At 43.9% G+C, this 21881-nt stretch overlaps 1 protein-coding gene across 1 annotated transcript in view; it reads left to right on the forward strand.

Moving 5' to 3' along the window:
* The window catches only part of LOC121002844 (cytochrome P450 2C3-like), a 109551-nt gene that overhangs the window by 51096 nt on the left and 36574 nt on the right, over positions 1–21881 (forward strand). Inside the window, exons 3-7 of the mRNA XM_040434455.1 lie at positions 9965–10127; positions 11037–11177; positions 11712–11872; positions 13791–13964; positions 21338–21479. Of these exons, the coding sequence (XP_040290389.1) occupies positions 10004–10127; positions 11037–11177; positions 11712–11872; positions 13791–13964; positions 21338–21479 (742 nt within the window). The 5' untranslated portion in view covers positions 9965–10003. The remainder of the gene's footprint in view (positions 1–9964; positions 10128–11036; positions 11178–11711; positions 11873–13790; positions 13965–21337; positions 21480–21881) is intronic.

Here is a 21881-nt window from a genome sequence, read left to right on the forward strand (position 1 = left end):
TCCGAAAGGTGCTCTTTGGAATATGGGCCCCTTTGCCCACCTAGGCTGCAAAAAAGTGTCACACATCTGGTATCTCCGTACTCAGGAGAAGGTGGGGAATGTGTTTTGGGGTTTCATTTTACATATACCCATGCTGGGTGAGAGAAATATCTTGGCAAAAGACAACTTTTTCCATTTTTTTATACAAAGTTGGCATTTGACCAAGATATTTATCTCACCCAGCATGGGTATATGTAAAATGACACCCCAAAACACATTCCCCACCTTCTCCTGAGTACGGAGATACCAGATGTGTAACACTTTTTTGCAGCCTAGGTGGGCAAAGGGGCCCATATTCCAAAGAGCACCTTTCGGATTTCACAGGTCATTTTTTACAGAATTTGATTTCAAACTTCTTACCACACATTTGGGCCCCTAGAATGCCAGGGCAGTATAACTACCCCCCAAGTGACCCCATTTTGGAAAGAAGAGACCCCAAGGTATTCGCTGATGGGCATAGTGAGTTCATGGAAGTTTTTATTTTTTGTCACAAGTTAGTGGAATATGAGACTTTGTATGAAAAAAAAAAAAAAAAAAAATCATCATTTTCCACTAACTTGTGACAAAAAATAAAAAATTCTAGGAACTTGCCATGCCCCTCACGGAATACCTTGGGGTGTCTTCTTTCCAAAATGGGGTCACTTGTGGGGTAGTTATACTGCCCTGGCATTCTAGGGGCCCAAATGTGTGGTAAGGAGTTTGAAATCAAATTCTGTAAAAAATGACCTGTGAAATCCGAAAGGTGCTCTTTGGAATATGGGCCCCTTTGCCCACCTAGGCTGCAAAAAAGTGTCACACATCTGGTATTGCCGTACTCAGGAGAAGGTGGGGAATGTGTTTTGGGGTGTCATTTTACATATACCCATGCTGGGTGAGAGAAATATCTTAGCAAAAGACAACTTTTCCCATTTTTTTATACAAAGTTGGCATTTGACCAAGATATTTATCTCACCCAGCATGGGTATATGTAAAAAGACACCCCAAAACACATTCCCCACCTTCTCCTGAGTACGGAGATACCAGATGTGTGACACTTTTTTGCAGCCTAGGTGGGCAAAGGGGCCCATATTCCAAAGAGCACCTTTCGGATTTCACAGGTCATTTTTTACAGAATTTGATTTCAAACTCCTTACCACACATTTGGGCCCCTAGAATGCCAGGGCAGTATAACTACCCCACAAGTGACCCCATTTTGGAAAGAAGAGACCCCAAGGTATTTCGCTGATGGGCATAGTGAGTTCATAGAAGTTTTTATTTTTTGTCACAAGTTAGTGGAATATGAGACTTTGTAAGAAAAAAAAAAAAAATCAGCATTTTCCGCTAACTTGTGACAAAAAATAAAAAGTTCTATGAACTCACTATGCCCATCAGCGAATACCTTAGGGTGTGTACTTTCCGAAATGGGGTCATTTGTGGGGTGTTTGTACTGTCTGGGCATTGTAGAACCTCAGGAAACATGACAGGTGCTCAGAAAGTCAGAGCTGCTGCAAAAAGCGGAAATTCACATTTTTGTACCATAGTTTGTAAACGCTATAACTTTTACCCAAACCATTTTTTTTTTACCCAAACATTTTTTTTTATCAAAGACATGTAGAACTATAAATTTAGAGCAAAATTTCTATATGGATCTCGTTTTTTTTGCAAAATTTTACAACTGAAAGTGAAAAATGTCATTTTTTTGCAAAAAAATCGTTAAATTTCGATTAATAACAAAAAAAGTAAAAATGTCAGCAGCAATGAAATACCACCAAATGAAAGCTCTATTAGTGAGAAGAAAAGGAGGTAAAATTCATTTGGGTGGTAAGTTGCATGACCGAGCAATAAACGGTGAAAGTAGTGTAGGTCAGAAGTGTAAAAAGTGGCCTGGTCTTTCAGGGTGTTTAAGCACTGGGGGCTGAGGTGGTTAAGTATCTGTCCAAGAATTGAATGCGCTATTTTCTAGATGTACAACCACCCCTAATTTGTACAGCAAAATAGTTGTTTTCTTCCTGTTCTGGTGCTCTCATGCTTTGCAACAGGATGCAAAATCTTGAGCTGTTTCTAATGATGTCATCTTGGGCAACAATTTACATCAGCCAGGTCGCTCCCTCATCGTCTCATTGTACATTTCTATACAGACACTGCTTTTAGCCTATCACTATTAATCTACATAGTATAAACTGTACTCTTCCCTAGGATTTGCTTTGCTGCCCCTTTTTATTGTCTCTCCCTTGTTTTATTGGTTTTGACTTTTGGCTTAAACTCTGGCTCTGCCTTCATTTGCTTCATCTGCTGGTTCTGACCCACAGCCTACTCTGCCTGTTCTCCAGTTCCATCATCACATCCCAGTGATGACTGCTCTGTGGATGGGGACGTTCGCATCTGACCTGTTGAAAGGAGTCTGTCATCAGGATATTCACTGTTAGGCCTCATGTACACAACTATATTTGCTGTCCGTATCTGATCCACATTTTCTGAGGATTAAATGTGGACCCTTTCATTTCTATGAAGCCACAAAAAATGTGGACAGCACATGGATGTCATTTGTGTGCTGTTTGCATGTGTGCTTCATAGAGCATGTAGTAGGTGATGCTGAGATCTGCAAATTGTAAAATTTTCAAGCACCTAGCTCCAATCTGTAGCATGTGGGAGGGTAATAAAAGCCAGATTTCAAGCATAGTTGTTTAGCCACATAAAACCTCAGAAATTGGATGCAGTCGTGTGGGATGATTGTGTGAAGCCTCCTCTTCGTTGACATGCCAGTTATCACCACTGAGAGGGATAAAATCCTTGAAATAAGAGGCCTTGGTTTGTCACTCTGGCAGATGGCTATGCACCAAAGTCGAGATGTCAGCGCTGTTGAACTTTGCATTTCCCGGTGGTTGTGAGAACAATGGTGAATTTGATAGACAGCAAGGGGTGCACAGAGGAGAACTTCTGCACGGACGGATTGTCTGATTAGAATAATGACGCATAGTGATCCATTCTGTACTACAGGTGAAATTGGCACATCCCAAGCATAGGGCGGCAAACAGCAGCTACTCACACCATCAGAAGGCGTCTGCATTACATTGGTTTATGAGCCAGAGGTCCAACTACAGGTGTCCACTGACCTCACTTCACCGCTCTCAAAGGCTATCATGGTGCATAGCCAGATTGCAATGAAGGCTGGAGTGGAGGTCTGTCCTCTTCAGGGATGAGTCTAGCTTTTGTCTCAGACACAATGTTAGCTGGAGATTGGTCTGGAGACCACATGGGCAACTCCATGAAGAAGCTTTCAAGAGGGAACATCACAATGATCCAACTCCCAGGATCATGGTGTGGGCTAGGTATGGTAGCTGGATTCCTCTAGTCTTCATTTCAGGTATACTAACAGCTCAATGTCACATTGATTTGATCATGGAGGCAGTGGTATGGCGAACAACACCAGGCAGCACATGGATCATGCTACTTTGAGCAGCCTGCATGGCCTAAACATGTTACCATATTCTGCAACGTCTCCGGATTGACTCCCTTCGAGCACATCTGGTACATCATTGGTTGCATTTGCAAAGGGAGCTTCCAGTAGTGGAGGTTGATGATTTGAGTGCCCAAATGTATTCAGTGTTGCAGAACATTCCTCAGACAACCATTAATAACCATACTGAATAAACCGAGATGCTTATCATTAAAGGGGTTGTCCAAGTTATATTTATTGATGATATATCCTCAGGATAGGTCATCAATATCAGATCGGCTGGGGTCCGACATCCGGCACCCCCGCCGATCAGCTGTTTGAAGAGAAGGCACGCGCCGTGCCAGCGCCGCCTTCTCTTCACTGTTCACCTTCTAGCCGTTGCATCTGCAGTGGTGAGCAGGTGTAATTACACCCAAGCCGTCCCATTCATTTCAATGCTCCTATGCAAGTGTATGGGAAGGATCCGTACCATTGAAATGAATGGGACGGTTAGGTGTTATTACACCTGCTCACCGCTGCCGATGCAACGGGGAGAAGGTAAACCGTGAAGAGGAGGCGGCGCTGGCACGGCGCGTGCCTTCTCTTCAAACAGCTGATCAGCGGGGGTGCCGGATGTTGGACCCCCGCCGATCTGATATTGATGACCTATCCTGAGGATAGCACAAACAAAAATGGAAGAGCAGCAGGATACTTGACAAAGGCTACTGCGTAGCCGAAACGTCGTACTTTGTTTGTGTGCACTCAAGGCTTCCAATAAAAGACGCACTGGATATGCTACTGTGACTTCCATTTTTCATTGCTATCCTGAGGATAGGTCATTAATAAATAGAACTTAGAAAACCCTTTAACATGTCGATCTATCCTGTGATTTCCATAATTCCATGACTTTTCCTTCTTGGTGTTGCAATTTCAATGAGGAGTTAAGTGAAGTGTTAATAGTTTATTTTTATCAATGAACAAAATGCAAAGTGAATGAAAAACAGAGAAATCTCAATCCAATCAATACAGAGTGAGGCAGAAATCTGGACGTAGTGCGTGCCCTGGTGTAATTTATAGGAAATTGACTTTCAATCTGTGAAATTGTTATTTGGGAGGGAGACTGCATTATCTTGTGGTGGGAATGTTTTCAGCTGCCATTTTAAAATCTGCCATATGAAATGTAGCTCAGGTTTTTCCAATGGGAAGGGTTATGTGATCTATCATTTGTGGCTACGAACCCACTGGAAGCTTCAGTTTTGCCCTATCTTTACCTGTTTAGAAGTAAAGGGAGATAATAGTTTCCAAAAGTGCTTTCGATGACCAGGTCTATGTGTCCACCATTCTGATTAGACCAGGGGCGTTGCTAGGGTCTCAAAAGACTCGGGGCCCAAGACCCAATCAATATGGCCCAGTTCTCGACCATCCCCCCGCACATCGTATTTTGCTATACTTGCTATACAGCAGTACATACCTCTGACATCCAGGGCCTCCAGGTGACGTCTCCTCCAATGTAGATCTTCTCATCATCTTCTCCTTTTGGTCCGTACAACTTTCAGACGTGCCTTGTCTCTGCAGAGTGTGACACAAATTCATCTTAGGGTCCTCACATTTCTACCTGGAGCCCCCACAGTGTCATCCTCCTGCTCGCTGTGCTCCCCAATACTCCCAATTACTATCCTGAAGAACAATTAGTGCCCCCCATAGTAATAGTGCTCCTCATATTCCCACCAATAATAATTCCCTTCTAGAATGCCCTCATTAGTAATACTGCCTCCTACAGTGCTCCCCAAGAGTGCCCCCATTAGTAGATGAGCCCTCCAGTATTAATAATACCCTCACAGAGTCCCCAGTAGAAATAAGGCCCCCTCTATGTTCGCCTGGTGGTAATAAAGCTCTCTGCAGACTCCTCAGTAGTAATAAGGCCCCCATAGTGCTTTTAGTAGAAATAAGGTGAATCTATAAGTCCCTCCTATAGAGCCCCCAGTATTTATACTGCCCCCTACTGTTATAATGCTCACCCTGAAGTGCCCCCAGTGTTTAGAATGCCTCCTGCAGTGCCCCCTGTAGTTATATTCCTCCCTCCACCATACAGTCCATGTAAATGGCATCACACCATCTCTCCTGCCTCCTCCAAAATACAGTCCTATGTAAATAAAACTATTTCCTTCCTTCTGCCATAGAGTCCCAAGTAAATAACATCACACCATCTCTCCAGCCCCCTCCAATATACAGTCCTACATAAATAACATCCCTCTCTATCTACAGCCCCCTCCAAAATAAAGTCCCATGTAAATAACATCACCTCCTTCCCAGCTGCACTCAACATACAGTCTCAGGTATATAATATCACCCCCTCCCCAGCCGTTTCCAACATGCAATCCCATGTAAACATCACCCCCTCAACATTCAGTCACATGAAATAACATCATCCCCCCCACCAGTCACCTTCAGCATATAGTCCCATGTAAATAACATTGCCCCTCAGCATTTAGTCCCATGTAAATAACATCACTCCCTCCCACAGCCACCATCAACATACAGTCCCATGTAAAAAACATCACTGCCTGTCCAGCCCCTTCCAACTTGCAGTTCCATGTAAATAACATCACTCCCTCCAACAGCCGCCTTCAACATACAGTCCCATGTAAATAACATCACACTGCCCCAGCCCCCTCCAACATTTAGTCCCATGTAAATAACATCACTCCCTCCCAGAGCCACCATCAACATACAGTCCCATGTAAATAACACCACCCTGCTCCAGCCCCTCCAACATACAGTCCCATGTAAATAACATCTGTCCCTCCTACAGCCACCATCAACATACAGTCCCATGTAAATAACATATGTCCCTCCTACAGCCACCATCAACATACAATCCCATGTAAATAACACCACCCTGCTCCAGCCCCTCCAACATACAGTCCCATGTAAATAACATCTGTCCCTCCTACAGCCACCATCAACATACAGTCCCATGTAAATAACATCTGTCCCTCCTACAGCCACCATCAACATACAGTCCCATGTAAATAATATCACACCCTTCAGCCCTAACATACAGTCCCAGTTAAATAACCACAACTCCCAGCATTCTTCTGCCTCTCCCTTCACTTACCTCTCCTCATGTGAAGACCTCATCACAGCTTCTTCCCCCAGGACTTCTCTTCACTGCCATCCTCTCCTGCACTGGTCACATGATGGTGACATCATCTCAGGTCCTTCTCAACCACTGCCTGTTTTACTGGTCACATGACCTGTGATGTCACCACAGGTCCTTTAGATCCTCCATTGCATTAGATTCAATTGTATTGCCCCTGAGGACGGCAATACAGTTGTATCTATCTGGCAGGCAGGACATTCGGGGTCTGGGACAAAACATCAGGGGCCCAGGCCCCGAATGTTTTAACCTAGCAACGCCCCTAGGTTAGACGTATAATCCATTCTTTATGCACACTCAGAAGAACCTCAGGTGATACTTCTTCACAACACTGTGGGATTCACCCTTTTAGGGGACTGCCATACTGAGCATTTCAGGTGAGTGAATTTGGCTCACCTAAAATGGCGAATCCTACAGTGTTGTGAGGAAGTATCACTTGCAGTTCTTTGGTGTGTTAACGAAGACTGGATTACTGTATATGTTTAACCATGTGCATCTGGCAGAATGGTAGACACATAGAACATGTCATCTAAAGCACTTTAGGAGACATTGACCTTGCGTAAAGGGATCTGTCACTATGATCTTGGACTGTAGTATCACATGACTAGCACTGCAGGTACCGAGTCCAGATAATTTTTTTTATTATCCTATGCCACCCCCATTCCCCAACTGTCAGTGCTCAGAGCTGTACTGAAATACAGTGTAGGGACTGCTGTGCATGCGCAGAGGACTCCTCCCATTATAATAAAATGGCACAGCAGTCTGGACTGTGCAATTCAACATAGTTTTGATTGCTGACGGTGGTAGAACTGGGGGAAGAAGGACAATTGAAAATCTGGATTCCTTATCTTCCGTACTATTCATATTACTGGAGTTTATAGTCCAGAATAGTGGTAACAGTGTAAATTCTAGCCAAGAATAACACAATGGTGGCCCAAACATTTCCTCCACCAAATAATGCATGAGGGAGTTAAGCATGACGTGTCTTTCATCTGCAGCATGAGATGTCCGTGGCTAACCACTGTGCCTATGGTCCTCAACGTGGTCAGGATTAATGGTGTCTTCAATGCTGTGAAATACAGGCAGATACTTCTCCATCTTGTAATACCACCAGGGAGGCATCTGATTGGTTCCAAATTTATTCTGTAGTAGGATAACGACCCCATACAGCCATGTCATTAAGAACTATCTTCAGCTTAAAGAGGAATAATAAGTCTTGGATTGATGATATGGCCTACACAAAGCCCTGATCTCAAAATCATCAAGTCTGGATGAGATTACATGAAGAGACAGAAGAATCAGATCAAGCTTACATCCAAGAAGATCTGTGGTTAGTTTTCCAAAATGTTTGGATCAATCTCTCTGCCGAGTTCCTTCAAAAACTGTGTGCAAATGTACCCAGAAGAATTGATGCTGAAGGCAAAGGGCGGACACAACAAATACTGATTGTTACGATCTGTGGATGTGGGTCCACTGTGCCAACCACCCCGGAGTGGGAGGCTGCTGACCCACAAGGGCCAGGAACACCAGAGTAATTAAGGCTGAGGTGAAAATCCAGAAAGACTATCCAGAATACCAACAGGTAAACATTACACCTCAGACAGCAAGGTAAAGTAAACTAGCAGTACCTAACATGACCTGTGTTAATCAGGCAAAGGGCTCATGCACATGACCATTGGATGTTTTGCGGTCCACAAATTACCGGCCGTGTGCATTCTGCATTTTGCGTAACAGAAGGGCTGGCTCCTAATACAACAGTCATATCCTTGTCCGTAATTCAGACAATAATTGGACATGTTCTATATTTTCGGGGAACGTCCATGCGGACATACAGACACAGAATGCCGAATGTGTCATTTTTTGCAGCCTCATTGAAGTGAATGGCTTCTCATACAGGCCTAAAATAACGGAACAGACATGGAAAAAGAATACGTTTGTGTGCATGACCTCAAAGAGTGAGAGAGACGGGCAGGTATTTATAAGAGAGCTGACGAACTAATCAGTCACCAGCTGGACAGAAACAAGCACAGTAAGGCCCCTTTCACGTGGGCGAGTATTCCGCGCGGATGCGATGTGGGAGGTGAACGCATTGCACCCGCACTGAATACCGACCCATTCATTTCTATGGGGCTGTGCAGATGAGCGGTGATTTTCACGCATCACTTGTGCGTTGCGTGAAAATCGCAGCATGCTCTATATTCTGCGTTTTTCACGCAACGCAGGCCCCATAGAAGTGAATGGGGCTGCGTGAAAATCGCAAGCATCCGCAAGCAAGTGCGGATGCGGTGCGATTTTCACGCACGGTTGCTAGGAGACGATCGGGATGGAGACCCGATCATTATTATTTTCCCTTATAACATGGTTATAAGGGAAAATAATAGCATTCTGAATACAGAATGCATAGTAAAACAGCGCTGGAGGGGTTAAAAAAAATGTAAAAAAATTTAACTCATCTTAGTCCACTTGATCGCGGAGCCGGCATCTCCTTCTGTCTCCTTTGCTGAACAGGACCTGTGGTGAGCATTAATTACAAGTAAAGGACCTTTGGTGACGTCACTCCGGTCATCACATGATCTTTTACCATGGTGACGTACCATGTGATGACCGGAGTGACGTCACCAAAGGTCCTTTACCTGTAATTAATGCTCACCACAGCTCCTGTTCAGCAAAGGAGACAGAAGGAGATGCCGGGCTACGCGATCAAGTGGACTAAGGTGAGTTAAATTATTTTTTATTATTTTTTAACCCCTCCAGCGATAGTTTACTATGCAGTCTGTATTCAGAATGCTATTATTTCCCCTTATAACTATGTTATAAGGGGAAATAATACAATCTACAGAACACCGATCCCAAGCCCGAACTTCTGTGAAGAAGTTCGGGTTTGGGTACCAAACATGCGCGATTTTTCTCACTCGAGTGAAAAATGCATTACAATTTTTGCACTCGCGCGAAAAAATCGCGGGTGTTCCCACAACGCACCCGCACATTTTCCCGCAACGCCCGTGTGAAAGAGGCCTAAGGGTGTAACCCCCGCAGGGCTGAACCTGAGCCCCTGTTCACACATAGACACCGAACAGACAGACACATTGTCACCAGCGTAACACTGATTAAGTTTAGATTTCTCTTTTCTTCATTCACTTTATATTTTTAATTTATAGAAAAAAACATAAACTTTTCTTTTTTCGAAAGCTTTCTTCCCACAGTACTGTATATACTTAGTGTAAGAAGACATTTACTTTAGAAAACGGTTACTTCTCATTGATAACAATTCAGAAGATTCAGGTTCAAGTGAAAAACGTATCTTTTCCTATTTCTCTTCATTCTCCACATTTCTATGTCTCCTCCATCAGCTCAGCCAGAAATACGGCTCAATATTCACCATCTGGAAAATGTCAGAACCTATGGTTGTTTTGTGCGGTTATGAGACGGTGAAAGAAGCCCTGATAGATCACGCCGAGCAGTTCAGCGCGCGTCCGTATATCCCAATGCTGCATCTCTCCACCAAGGGATATGGTGAGATGTCTGTAAAATTCCCACAAACTTACTCCCAACAATCAGTGTACAACAATACAGTACATAGAAGACAGGGAGGAGGGGGATGGAGCTGCAGTCTATCGTTCAGGTGAGAGAGAAGGGGAAGCAGCACAGGGAGAGCCAACAGTATAGTTCTGACATCACACCACGAAGAGCACGCCGACTCAGCTGACATCCAAAGCTTTCAAACCATATTTCTGTGTGCTCTGCATCTACAGTTGTCTCAGGAGGGATGAGGACTTCTTACGTTGAAATTAGGCTTGCTCAAATTGCTCTATCCGAACCCGATTCTTTTGAAAACTTTGTTTACAATATCTCCTCCATAGTGCGCTAAAATGTATGGGCTCCACTGAAGCCTTATTTCTCGCCTTATTTGCAGCAAGACCAATCAGAGGTCTTCCTGTGCTGCTTCCCCTTCTCTCTCCCCCGATTTGCTCTAGGCTCGTTGTAATGTTAGGTTCTCTTTTACAGTGATGCCATAAAGGTGAAAGGTGTTCTCCAAGTCTAAGACATTGATGGTCTAACCCTAGAATGTGCAATCATTGAGGAGTCAAACTGCTAGGATGTCCAGATAATGAAAGGGCCATCTTAGTGTTTCTGCAGGCTCAGCAGCTCACCCCTGATGTAGTTATGACCATTCAGTATATCAAGTTGTTCTTTCTGGACCAGTGCTTCTCAAACTGTAAGGTGCCTCGCGGTTTTCGATGAGGTATTGTTTGTCTCCCAAACACCCAAATCAGATAGAATAGCTCCGCTGTCCCAGGATATGATGTTTTTGTCCCATCATATGCATTATCACAGTGTGCTTCACCTAGGAAAAAGCAAAAGGGTAGTTGTGTAGATATTGTTATATGTTATGAGATTAATATCAAAATGTTCTATCTTTAGGTCTTCTTGGACCACGATGGCGCTCACTCCGCCGCTTCACCATGACATCTCTCAGAAATTTTGGGATGGGAAATAATGTCATGGAGAGAAGGGTACTGGCAGAGTCCAAGTATCTTGTCCAGGCTGTATCAGAGACTAGAGGTGGGTGGGCTCCATATATCTGCATCCAAAATTTGCTGCAATGAGAATTCATAGTTCTTATCAACCATGAGGAACATCTTGGCTCTTTTGCTTGCCCTTTTTTTTTGCTAATGACAATTCATTTCTCTTCATTTTCTTCTCTGAAATGCTTTTTTTTGGTGACAATCATGAGGTGTAACAACCTCATTTTGCTAGGATATGCATCATTTTATGATCGTTGGGGTCTACATAAATGAAGTCGCCACTGTGCCTGTATAGCACTGCATCTTCACATAGGTTTTCTTTGCACAATAAGTCCATCATTAAAAAGGTTCTACAGCCATGCTGCAGGTCACTGCACAGTAGTGATCCAGGCCACTGCTATGCTAGGAAAAACTGTGGAAGGGAGGCAGCTCTAAACCAGCACTACAGCCCCCATTATTCTCAAAATCACCCACCTTTTATACATACAGTATATGTGTCTGATCTGCAGCAGAAATTGATGGTGGGTCATTGACTGTACATCACAGTATGACATTGTCTCTCTCTCTACAGGGAAATCCTTCCAGCCAAGAATGCTCCTGGCCAGCGCTGTGGGAAACATCATCAGTTCTGTGCTGTTTGGAGAGCACTTTGAGTACAAGGATGAGAAGCTCCAGGAACTTCTCATGTCCACATACAGATACGTCAGAGGAACCAATTCTCCACTAAGCACGGTTGTCTATCATTATATTATGAAGCTTTTGTTGGCATTTCCTCCATAACGGACATTTTTTGGGGTCCGATTATTACATGCGGGTCCAAATCGATTAGACTCAAGCATGTTTAAAAACACACAGCACCATCAGATTTATTATGCTTTAATTAAAACTATTCCAAAAATTGTCCCTTATTGGGACTGTTATCAGAAAAAGCAGTGGCTTGTTCTGAACAACCATCCAAAAATGATGCCTTAATGAAACAGGTTTTTGGGGAAAAATAAAGGCCCAATTGGATGAGTGCAACCTAACTATTTACTGCTATTAATAAACTGCAATATACTTATTTGTGCACTATTATAACAAGTTTTTGGTTAAAAAAAAGCAAGTGTCTAGTTCCTATACTTGTAATTATTGTCTGTCAGAGACATGTCAGACACATGCTGTCACACCATTTGTGAGCTCACACTGGGGTCTGTGCCTCCGAGCTAACATTCATCCATATAGGCTAGCCAATATTCTCTCTCCTGAATGGTTGTCAGACTGAATACAAAGCACTGTGGGCAAGCCTGCCAGCCAAGGCCCCTCCAGTCATGGTATGCTCCATTTTCATCCTCCCTTCCCTGGTTCCCTCACTAGTATATTGAATTTTAAATGTAAAAAGGCGCAGTTTTGTGCAATTTGTCCGAAGGATTTGTTTGGAAGAAGAATTTTGCATAAAATTCTTGATAAACCCAATTCATTTAGGATCTATTCGCTCATTTCTACTCCAAAGTCAAAAGGAATCTGTAGATTTACATGTTCTTATATTATATTTTGTTATTGCACTCTGTAGTGCATGTCAGATATCAACTTGTCAATGCATGGATCTACCTAATAGAAGAGGGTTGCTGATATAAGTCCCCCTCACTGCCCTGGACCACCAGGTATAGTGTAGTTAACCCTTTCTCTGGTATTTACCACTAGTGTTAAGCGCGAATATTCAAATCACAAATTTTAATCACAAATATCGTCACTTCGAGAATTCTCAAATATTTTGAATATAGTGCTATATATTCGTATTTGCGAATAGTGTTGAATATTCTAATCGCAAATTTATCGCAAATTTCTGACGAATATATTACATTGCCGATTTTTCGCAATCAAGTAAACAATGACTGGAGATCACGAATTCTCGAATTAGCAAATTTATGGCGAATATTCGGCCAAAAATTGGCAAAATATCGCAAATTCGAATATTGCCTATGCCGCTCAACACTATTTACCACCAGCGATACTGATAATCCTCATTCTCTTTTATCGACCACTAAACCTCACAGGTGGAACTAAAAACCCATTGCATTTTCTAGATAATTAGGGCTAAATGTAATTTATTACCACTCTTTTGGATTGCATGGTTTAGAGGAAACAATGTTCAATGACCATACATCCCGATCCATATCTACAAAGGCTTAGAGTGAACATTGCTCCTGGATCGTTTCATGTATTCTTGCTTTTTGGGATGGATCATTCTTATATTTAAAGGGTTTTTCCAGGCTCCTGATTATTGATGACCTGTCCTTAGGATAGGTCATTAATATTCGGATCGGTGAGGGTCTGACACTCCCTACTCCCACATATCTTCTATTTCCTACAACGCTAAAGCTGGCACTGTAAATGGAGCACCAGCATTACTGCAGCTCAGCTCATCTTCATTTCAATGGTCTCTGGGCTGCAGTAACCCAGAATGGCCACCACAGTTTGAACAGCGCTGTGCTTCCTGCTACATTTAACGTGCTAGTTCCAGCATCAGAGGCTGCAGGAGACAGCAGATAGGTGGGAGTAGGGATTGTCAGACCCTTACCAATTGGATATTAATGTCATCAATCAATGTCAGGAGGCTGGAAAACCCCTTGAATCCTTATGCTCATCTTTTCTTCCTGGCCTCTCTCTATAGATCTGCAATATTTTCCCAGTTCTTCTGAAGATCCCGTTCGTCAGACGTAAAGCCTTTAAAGAATATACTTTTCTGCAGACATATGTGACAAAACATATAAAGTACCACAAAGAGACTTTAAAACCGGAGTCACCTCGGGATTTCATGGACAATTTCCTTCTGAAGATAAAAGAGGTAACGTTATTCATGAGGGTTTAACAGGAAGGGGAAACCTACATTACCTGAAGTTGCTGTTTTATCCATTTCTTTGGAATTTTAAGTCTGAATTATACAACAGAGCTGCATTTAACATCGTAAAGCCCTGAAAGCTGCAAGTTTCCAGCGTTTCCTGTCTGTCGGGGAAACTAACTGCCTGTATTATATTCCAGACACTCACTATTCTGCAGGTTGTCATTAAGCTCGAGGACTCACAACCTCTAAGGCCCCTTTCACATGAGCGGGTTTTCCGCGCGGATGCGTTGCGGGAGGTGAACGCATTGCATCCGCACGGAATCTTGACCCATTCATTTCTATGGGGCTGTTCACATGAGCGGTGATTTTCACGCATCACTTGTGCGTTGCGTTAAAATCGCAGCATGCTCCTCTTTGTGCGTTTTTCACGTAACGCAAGCCCCTCAGAAATGAATGGGTTTGCGTGAAAATCGCAAGCATCCGCAAGCAAGTGCGGATGCGGTGCGATTTTTAAGCATGGTTGCTAGAAGACGATCGGGATGGAGACCCGATCATTATTATTTTCCCTTATAACATGGTTATAAGGGAAAATAATAGCAATCTGAAAACAGAATGCATAGTAAAACAGCGCTGGAGGGGTTAAAAAAAAAAAAATCATTTAACTCACCTTAGTCCACTTGATCGCGTAGCCGGCATCTCTTCTGTCCCCTTTACTGAATAGGACCTGTGGTGAGCATTAATTATAGGTCAAGGACCTTTGATGACGTCACTCCGATCATCACATGGTCCATCACATGATCTTATACCATGGTGAATCACCATGGTAAAAGATCATGTGACGTACCATGTGATGACCGGAATGACGTCACCACAGGTCCTGTTGCTGCACAGAGATCAGATGAAGCCAGAAGGAGATGCCGGGCCGCGAACAAGTGGACTAAGGTGAGTTAAAAATTATTTTTCTTTTTTTTAACCCCTCCAGCGCTGTTTTACTATGCATTCTGTATTCAGAATGCTATTATTTTCCCTTATAACAATGTTATAAGGGAAAATAATACAATCCACAGAACACCGATCCCAAGCCCGAACTTCTGTGAAGAAGTTCGGGTTTGGGTACCAAACACGCGCGATTTTTCTCACGCGAGTGCAAAACGCATTACAATGTTTTGCCATCGCGCGGAAAAATCACGGGTGTTCCCGCAACGCACCCACACATTTTTCCGCAACGCCCGTGTGAAAGAGGCCTAACAGTTTAGTGAGAAAGCAAAGAGTAAAGAGAAGGAGCTGTCGTGAGCTCTGCTTGTTCAGGTGCTGTGCACAATATATACAGAAGTGCAGCAGGGAGTCAGCACAAAAACATTCTAACATAGTAAGAATGATCATAAACTGCAAGACCTCGGTCTACCCCGCCCTCTGCTAGTGAAAAGATCTGGCAAAGCCTTGGATCTGACCAGGTTTCTCCTGTTTCTGAAAGAGTACATATTGTATCTATGGTTGTAAGAAAAAAAGTGAGTGAGTGCATGGAGAAAACATCCAAATGCAAGGAGAAAAAGCAAATTAACATTTGAATTGAATAACCTGTCAATCCCCTAGTGAAGCAATTACCACCTCTATGTTTCCTGTAGCTAGAGATAAGATTTGCACAACATCGAGGAGGAATTTTAAACCATTCTTCCCTGTGAATGTGTCTTAGTTCATCAATAGGGTTGAGCGAACCCGAACTGTAAAGTTTAGGAATTTTGGACCCCGGAGCCGAACCCGAACCTTTCCGTAAAAGTTCAAGTTCAGGTTCGGTGTTCGGTGCTTTCTTGGCGCTTTCTGAAAGGCTGCAGTGCAGCCAATCAACAAGCGGTTAACTGTCTGACCTTAGAAGCCATCACAGCCAATGGCATGGCTGTGATTGGCCAGAGCAGCATGTGACCCAGGCTCTATATAAGCTGGAGTCACGTAGCGCTGCACGTCACTCTGCTGTTACCAGTGTAGGGAGAGGATGCTGCTGGACTTGTGATTTCAGGGAGAGAATAGGAGAGAATCTAACTCAGCGATCTACAGACAAATAGTTGTGTGGGTGCAGGGCACAATCGTTTCACCCTGCCCTGAGGCCATTAACCAGAAAAAAAAAAAACTTTTACATTTCTGTTAGTTAGGTGGGCGGTGGCCATATTATGCATGCTCAGTGCACCAGCACTGCATCTGAGCTTTTGGGACATTGCAAATCACCATTTTTTTTGGCAAACTACAACATCTGTATTAGTCAGTGTGCAATTTAAGGTAGAAATACACCTATCATTTTCTGGGGTTTTAAAAACACACTTTTTTGCCAAAAAACACTATTTTTCCTGATCTGCAAGTGTTAAATTCAAGTTTAATATATACAGCTTTCATATTCTGTTACCAAAAAAACTATTTTTTTGCAATCTACAACATCTGGATTAGTCAGTGTGCAATTTAAGCTAGAAATACACCCATCATTTTCTGGGGTTTTAAAAACACACTTTTTTGACAAAAAACACTATTTTCAGGCCTTGCAGCATCAGCACGTGTGAAATTACAGGCTTATATACTGCTGGCAAATTCAGTTGTTAAACAAACACTCGTTTGGGCACAGTGGATCCAGTTCCTTCACATTGTCTCCCACCCAGTCTCCTGCTGAAAGACCACAGTTGGCACCTGCAGCCGATGTCCATCAGTCTTTCACCTCACCCCATTGCAAATCAGCCAAGCAGTCTGAGCCCCAAGTCATGCAGCAGTCTCTTCTGCTTTTTTGATGACTCTGTTAGAAGGGTTTCCCAGGGCCATCCACCTAGCCCTGCCCCAGAAGTGGAAGAGATTGAGTGCACTGATGCCCAACCACTTATTTTTCAAGATGAGTACATGGGAGGACCATCGCAGCACATCTCGGATGATGACGAAACACAGGTGCCAACTGCTGGGGATTTCGAAAGTGTGCAGACCGACAAAGAAGGCAGGGGTGAAGACTGGGTGGAAGATGATGTGGAGGGCGATGAGGTCCTTGACCCCACATGAAATCAAGGTCATGCGAGCGACCTATGTAGTTCGGAGGAAGAGGCGGTGGTCGCACAAATCCACCAGCACAGCAGAAGAGGGAGCAGGGTGCAAAAGCGGAGCGGCCGTCCTCTAGACAGTACGCCTCCTACTGCCCACCACAGCAAGGGACCGAGCACACCAAAGCCAGCTCCAAGGAGTCCCCTAGCGTGGCAGTTCTTCAGACAATGTGCTGATGACAAGACACGAGTGGTTTGCACACTGTGCAATCAGAGCCTGAAGCGAGGCATAAACGTTCTCAACCTGAGCACAACCTGCATGACCAGGCATTTAAGTGCAAAACACGGCCTGCAGTCGAGTAGACACCTCAAAAACCAAGAAAGGTCTCTGGCTCCTCCTGCTTCCTCTTCTGCTGCAGTCTCGGCCTCTTCATCCACCTTCTGAGTGACAGTGCCACCTGGCACCCCACAAACAGAGGATCTGCCAGGAACACCAGCACCTGGGTCACCAAGCATCTCCACAATGTCCCACGGAAGCGTTCAGCTCTCCATATCCCAAACGTTGGAGAGGAAGAGGAAGTACCCCCCTACCCACCTGCGATCCCTAACCCTGAATGCCAGCATTTCTAAATTACTGGCCTTTGAAATGCTGTCATTCCGTCTGGTGGAGACTGATAGTTTTAAAGGCCTTATGGCGGTACAACGTACTGTCCTTAATTCCCTCACTGGAGCGTGATCGTAAGATGCGCGAGTACAAGCGCACGCTGGTAGACGCGCTGCTGGTGGCATTCCCACCTGACAGCGGGGGCACAGTGGAAGCACAAGGCAAAGGCAGAGGACGAGGAAGAGGTCGCCAACGCAGCTGGGGCACCGCCAGCACCTCAGAAGGCAGGGTTAGTATGGCCGAAATGTGGAAAAGCTTTGTCAGCACGCCACAACAACCAGCACCACCATCTGATATGGGACGTCTTAGCAGGAGGCAGCATTTCACCAACATGGTGGAGCAGTATGTGTGCACACGCCTACACGTTCTGAATGACGGGTCTGCCCCCTTCAACTTTTGGGTCTCCAAATTGGGCACATGGCCTGAGCTTGCCCTTTACGCCTTGGAGGTGCTGGCCTGCCCTGCAGCCAGTGTATTATCTGAACGTGTGTTTAGCACGGCAGGAGGCGTCATCACAGCCAAGCGCAGCCGCCTGTCCACAGCCAATGTAGACAAGCTCACGTTCATTAAAATGAACCAGGCATGGATCCCACAGGACTTGTCCGTACCTTGTCCAGAATAGACATGTATACCGGCCTTACCCAGCCATTGTTATACTACAACGCAATTGCTCATGTTTGCATTTTGGATATTTCACACTCTTTTGGAGTGTACCTTAATTTTACAAAATTAAATTAAAACGAACAACCTGTGTTGGCTACCTCGTCCTCCTCCACCGCCGCTTCCACCTACTCCGCTACGTCCACCGCCTCCTCAAACTCCTACTTCATATGGAACTCCACCTTTTTTTTTGTACATGTTTTATTTTATATCATCTCACTTATTGTTATGATTCACAAATTTTTAGGTGTATAGTACCACTGCTATATCTAGTAGTCCGGTTAATTTTTTTTTTTATCATTAACATTTTCGGGTGAAATTAACCAATTTTTGGGTGTATACTACCACTGCTTTACCTAGTAGGCTGGTTAAAAAATAAATAAAAATTGTCATTAACATTTTTGGGTGAAATTCACCAATTTTTGGGTGTATAATACCACTGCTATACCAAGTAGGCCGGTTAACAAAAAAAAATTCATTTTCGGGTGACAATAAACAATTGTTTTTTGTCAAAGACCCCTGCTCTACCAAGTAGACAGATTAATTAATTTCTGTAATTTTTCTGTTACATTCTTGGGTTGACATTATACAATTTTAGTCATGAATAAACCCCTGCTCTGCATAGGTGACAGGGAATAACATTTCTTAAATGCTTCTTTAATTGAGTGCGCCACCTCCTTTCATTCAATGCTTAAACTTAAACAAGTTGTACCACATTTAAGCTTCAATACTTTGTCCCACATTTCCGCTTGACTCTTTTGGCCAACATTTGCGCCTCAAAAGCTTTTCCCACATTTCCGCTTGACTCTTTTGGCCCACATTTGGGCTTCTGTAATTTGTCCCACATTTGCTCCTCAATAACTTTTCCCACATTTCTTCTCAATCCCAAATTTTATTTATACATTTATCTCCCTTAAATTTGGTCTCTTTTATTCACGCTCCCTCTCCGGCCTGGAACCCTGATTCCCCGCCACCCGTGATCACCATGGTAGGCGCAGAAAAGAACATCGAAAGTTGATAGAGCAGATATCAAACTGGATCGTGAACATCACGGGGACGTGCGACATGGTGGGGCAGTAAGTATGTACATGCCTACACGAACTGACTGACAGGGGTCAGCCCCTGCAACTTCTGCGTCTCCAAATTGGGCACATGGCCTGAGCTTGCCCTTTACGCCTTGGAGGTGCTGGCCTGCTCTGCAGCCAGTGTATTGTCTGAACGTGTGTTTAGCATGACTGGAGGGGGTTATCACAGGTTATATTTCCCAATGTTTTGGGGTGTACCCTAATTAAAAAAAATGAAAATACATTTTAAAACAAAAAGTAGTGTAGGCTACCTCCTCCTCCTCCACCGCCACATCCACCGCCTCCTCAACCTCCTACTCTACATGGACCTGGTCCTCCTAGATCAAGATTATTATCTTTTATTTTTATGTATTTTATGTTATTTTAAGTCATTTCCCTATCCACATTTGTTTGCAGAGCACTTGCCATGCTCTTAACCACATTTTGACAACATTTGCAGCCCAGTAGCCCTTTCCATGACATTTTTACAGCCATTTTAGTGCTCAAAAGTTTGGGTCCCCTTTGACTTCAATGGGGTTCGGGTTCGGGGTCAAGTTCGGGTCCCAAACTCGAACTTTTTTCGAAGTTCGGCTGAAACCGTCGAACCCGAACATCCAGGTGTCCGCTCAACTCTATTTATCAATCATTGGAGATTTTCCTAGAAACACAGTGGAGCATCGACAATGTGTTTTTAGGATGACAGTGACTTCATTCATGGTGTCCTTCCATGTCCTTCCAGGGTTTTGTGGTTTGTGGAGTCTTGTGTAGGTCTTTAGATGTTGCCTTTTTAACCTCTTTCAGGATTGCTTGTTTTGCTCTTACAATGATTTTACCAGGATGCCGACTGCTAGGGAGAGGAGCAGCAGTCCAAAAATTCCATCTATTTTTCTAACCATGGATTGATGTGCAATGCGCATTCAGGTTTTTAACCTTTGAAGCCTTTTTCAGCTTCAAGTCTCTATAAACATTTTGTGAAGTCTTCTGAAAGTTGTTTGCATCATGGCAAGGTTTAGACTAACCAGTATTTCTTAAGACGAATAGATTTGTCTGTAACCAGGCTTTGTGTGCCTTTATTTAATGGTTAAAGGGGTATTTATATGGGCTAGGATATGCCCCCATTGTCTGATTGGTGCGGGTCCCACCTCTGGGACCTGCACCTACAATGAGAACGGTGCGGGGAAATGAACGGAGGGAGCACTGCACATGCGCAGCCGCCCTCCATTCATTTCTAAGGGGCCACCGAAAATAGCCGAGCGCTGCCCCGGCTATTTTCGTCTGCCCCATATAAATGAATAGGAGTAGGGGCTGCGCGTGCGCAGTGCGCTCCCATTTACTTCTATTGGAGCAGCGGGAAGCAGCGCTTGGTGGTGGGTGGACCTCGGGAAATCCGGGGTCCTCCAGCCATAGATCTCCCCGCTCCGAGGTGGGACACGCACCTATCAGACAATGGGGTCATATCCTAGCGATATATGCCCCCATTGTCTGTTATGGAAATACCCCTTTAAAGGGAACCTGTCACCGGGATTTTGTGTATAGAGCTGAGGACATGGGTTGCTAGATGGCCGCTAGCACATCCGCAATACCCAGTCCCCATAGCTCTATACACAAAATCCTGGTGACAGGTTCCCTTTAAATCACTTGAGAAACTTGCATTTCCAATCTCAGATCCCAAACAGAAATAATTTGGTTGATTTGTTTCATTAACTGTGGATGTAATAACGGTACAACTCTTTGGGTGCTATTACTCATGTCTGTGAGCAGAGGCGGCAGTCCTGGTGATTTATTGTCTATTATTGGTTTGTCTATTATTGGGACTTTGATAACAATCAGACCATATTTTATTAGTAATGAATGCTGAAATCCAGGTCATTCCATGGGGTTCACTTACTTTTACTTGCAACTGTAATCTGTCACTATGTCGTTAATGAAGACATGCCCAGTATAATAATCACATTCCTGACCAGATGTTCTCTGCTTCCTCAGGTGAAACATGAGATGGATCCAGATTTCTGTGACACCAGTCTCATCATGGTGGTTACAGGACTGTTAACAGCCGGCACAGACACAACGGGTTCTACCCTAACATTCAGCCTGATGGTAATGGCCCATTATCCAGACGTGCAAGGTATGACCCTCATTGACCATGTACTCTGAACTTTTAAGAATACAAATGAACCCCAGGGGGATTGAATTGTGGTAGGTAAGGACTACTCGTGGTGGCACACACTACATAGCTGTACCAAAGCTTCAATGTCATACATTTAAAATAATGTCATATTGCTTCTTATCATGATTTAGAAGATTCCAGTTACTCAAGCAGGAGGTGTATCAAAGCATGATACATTGTATTATTCTGTACTGATTTGAATACTAACAGGACCCGTGTTTTATGTAGCGATTTGACCATGATGCTTGCCTGCACTTGTCTTTATCTTCTCACTCGCAAGTGCTTTCACTGTGTCTCCAGGAGCTTCATATTTTGATCATATGACCAGAAAGGTCCTTATGCTCTGACAGCGTATTGTTC

The sequence above is a fragment of the Bufo bufo genome, chromosome 5 (genome assembly GCF_905171765.1).
Source record: "Bufo bufo chromosome 5, aBufBuf1.1, whole genome shotgun sequence".
Lineage (NCBI taxonomy): Eukaryota > Metazoa > Chordata > Amphibia > Anura > Bufonidae > Bufo > Bufo bufo.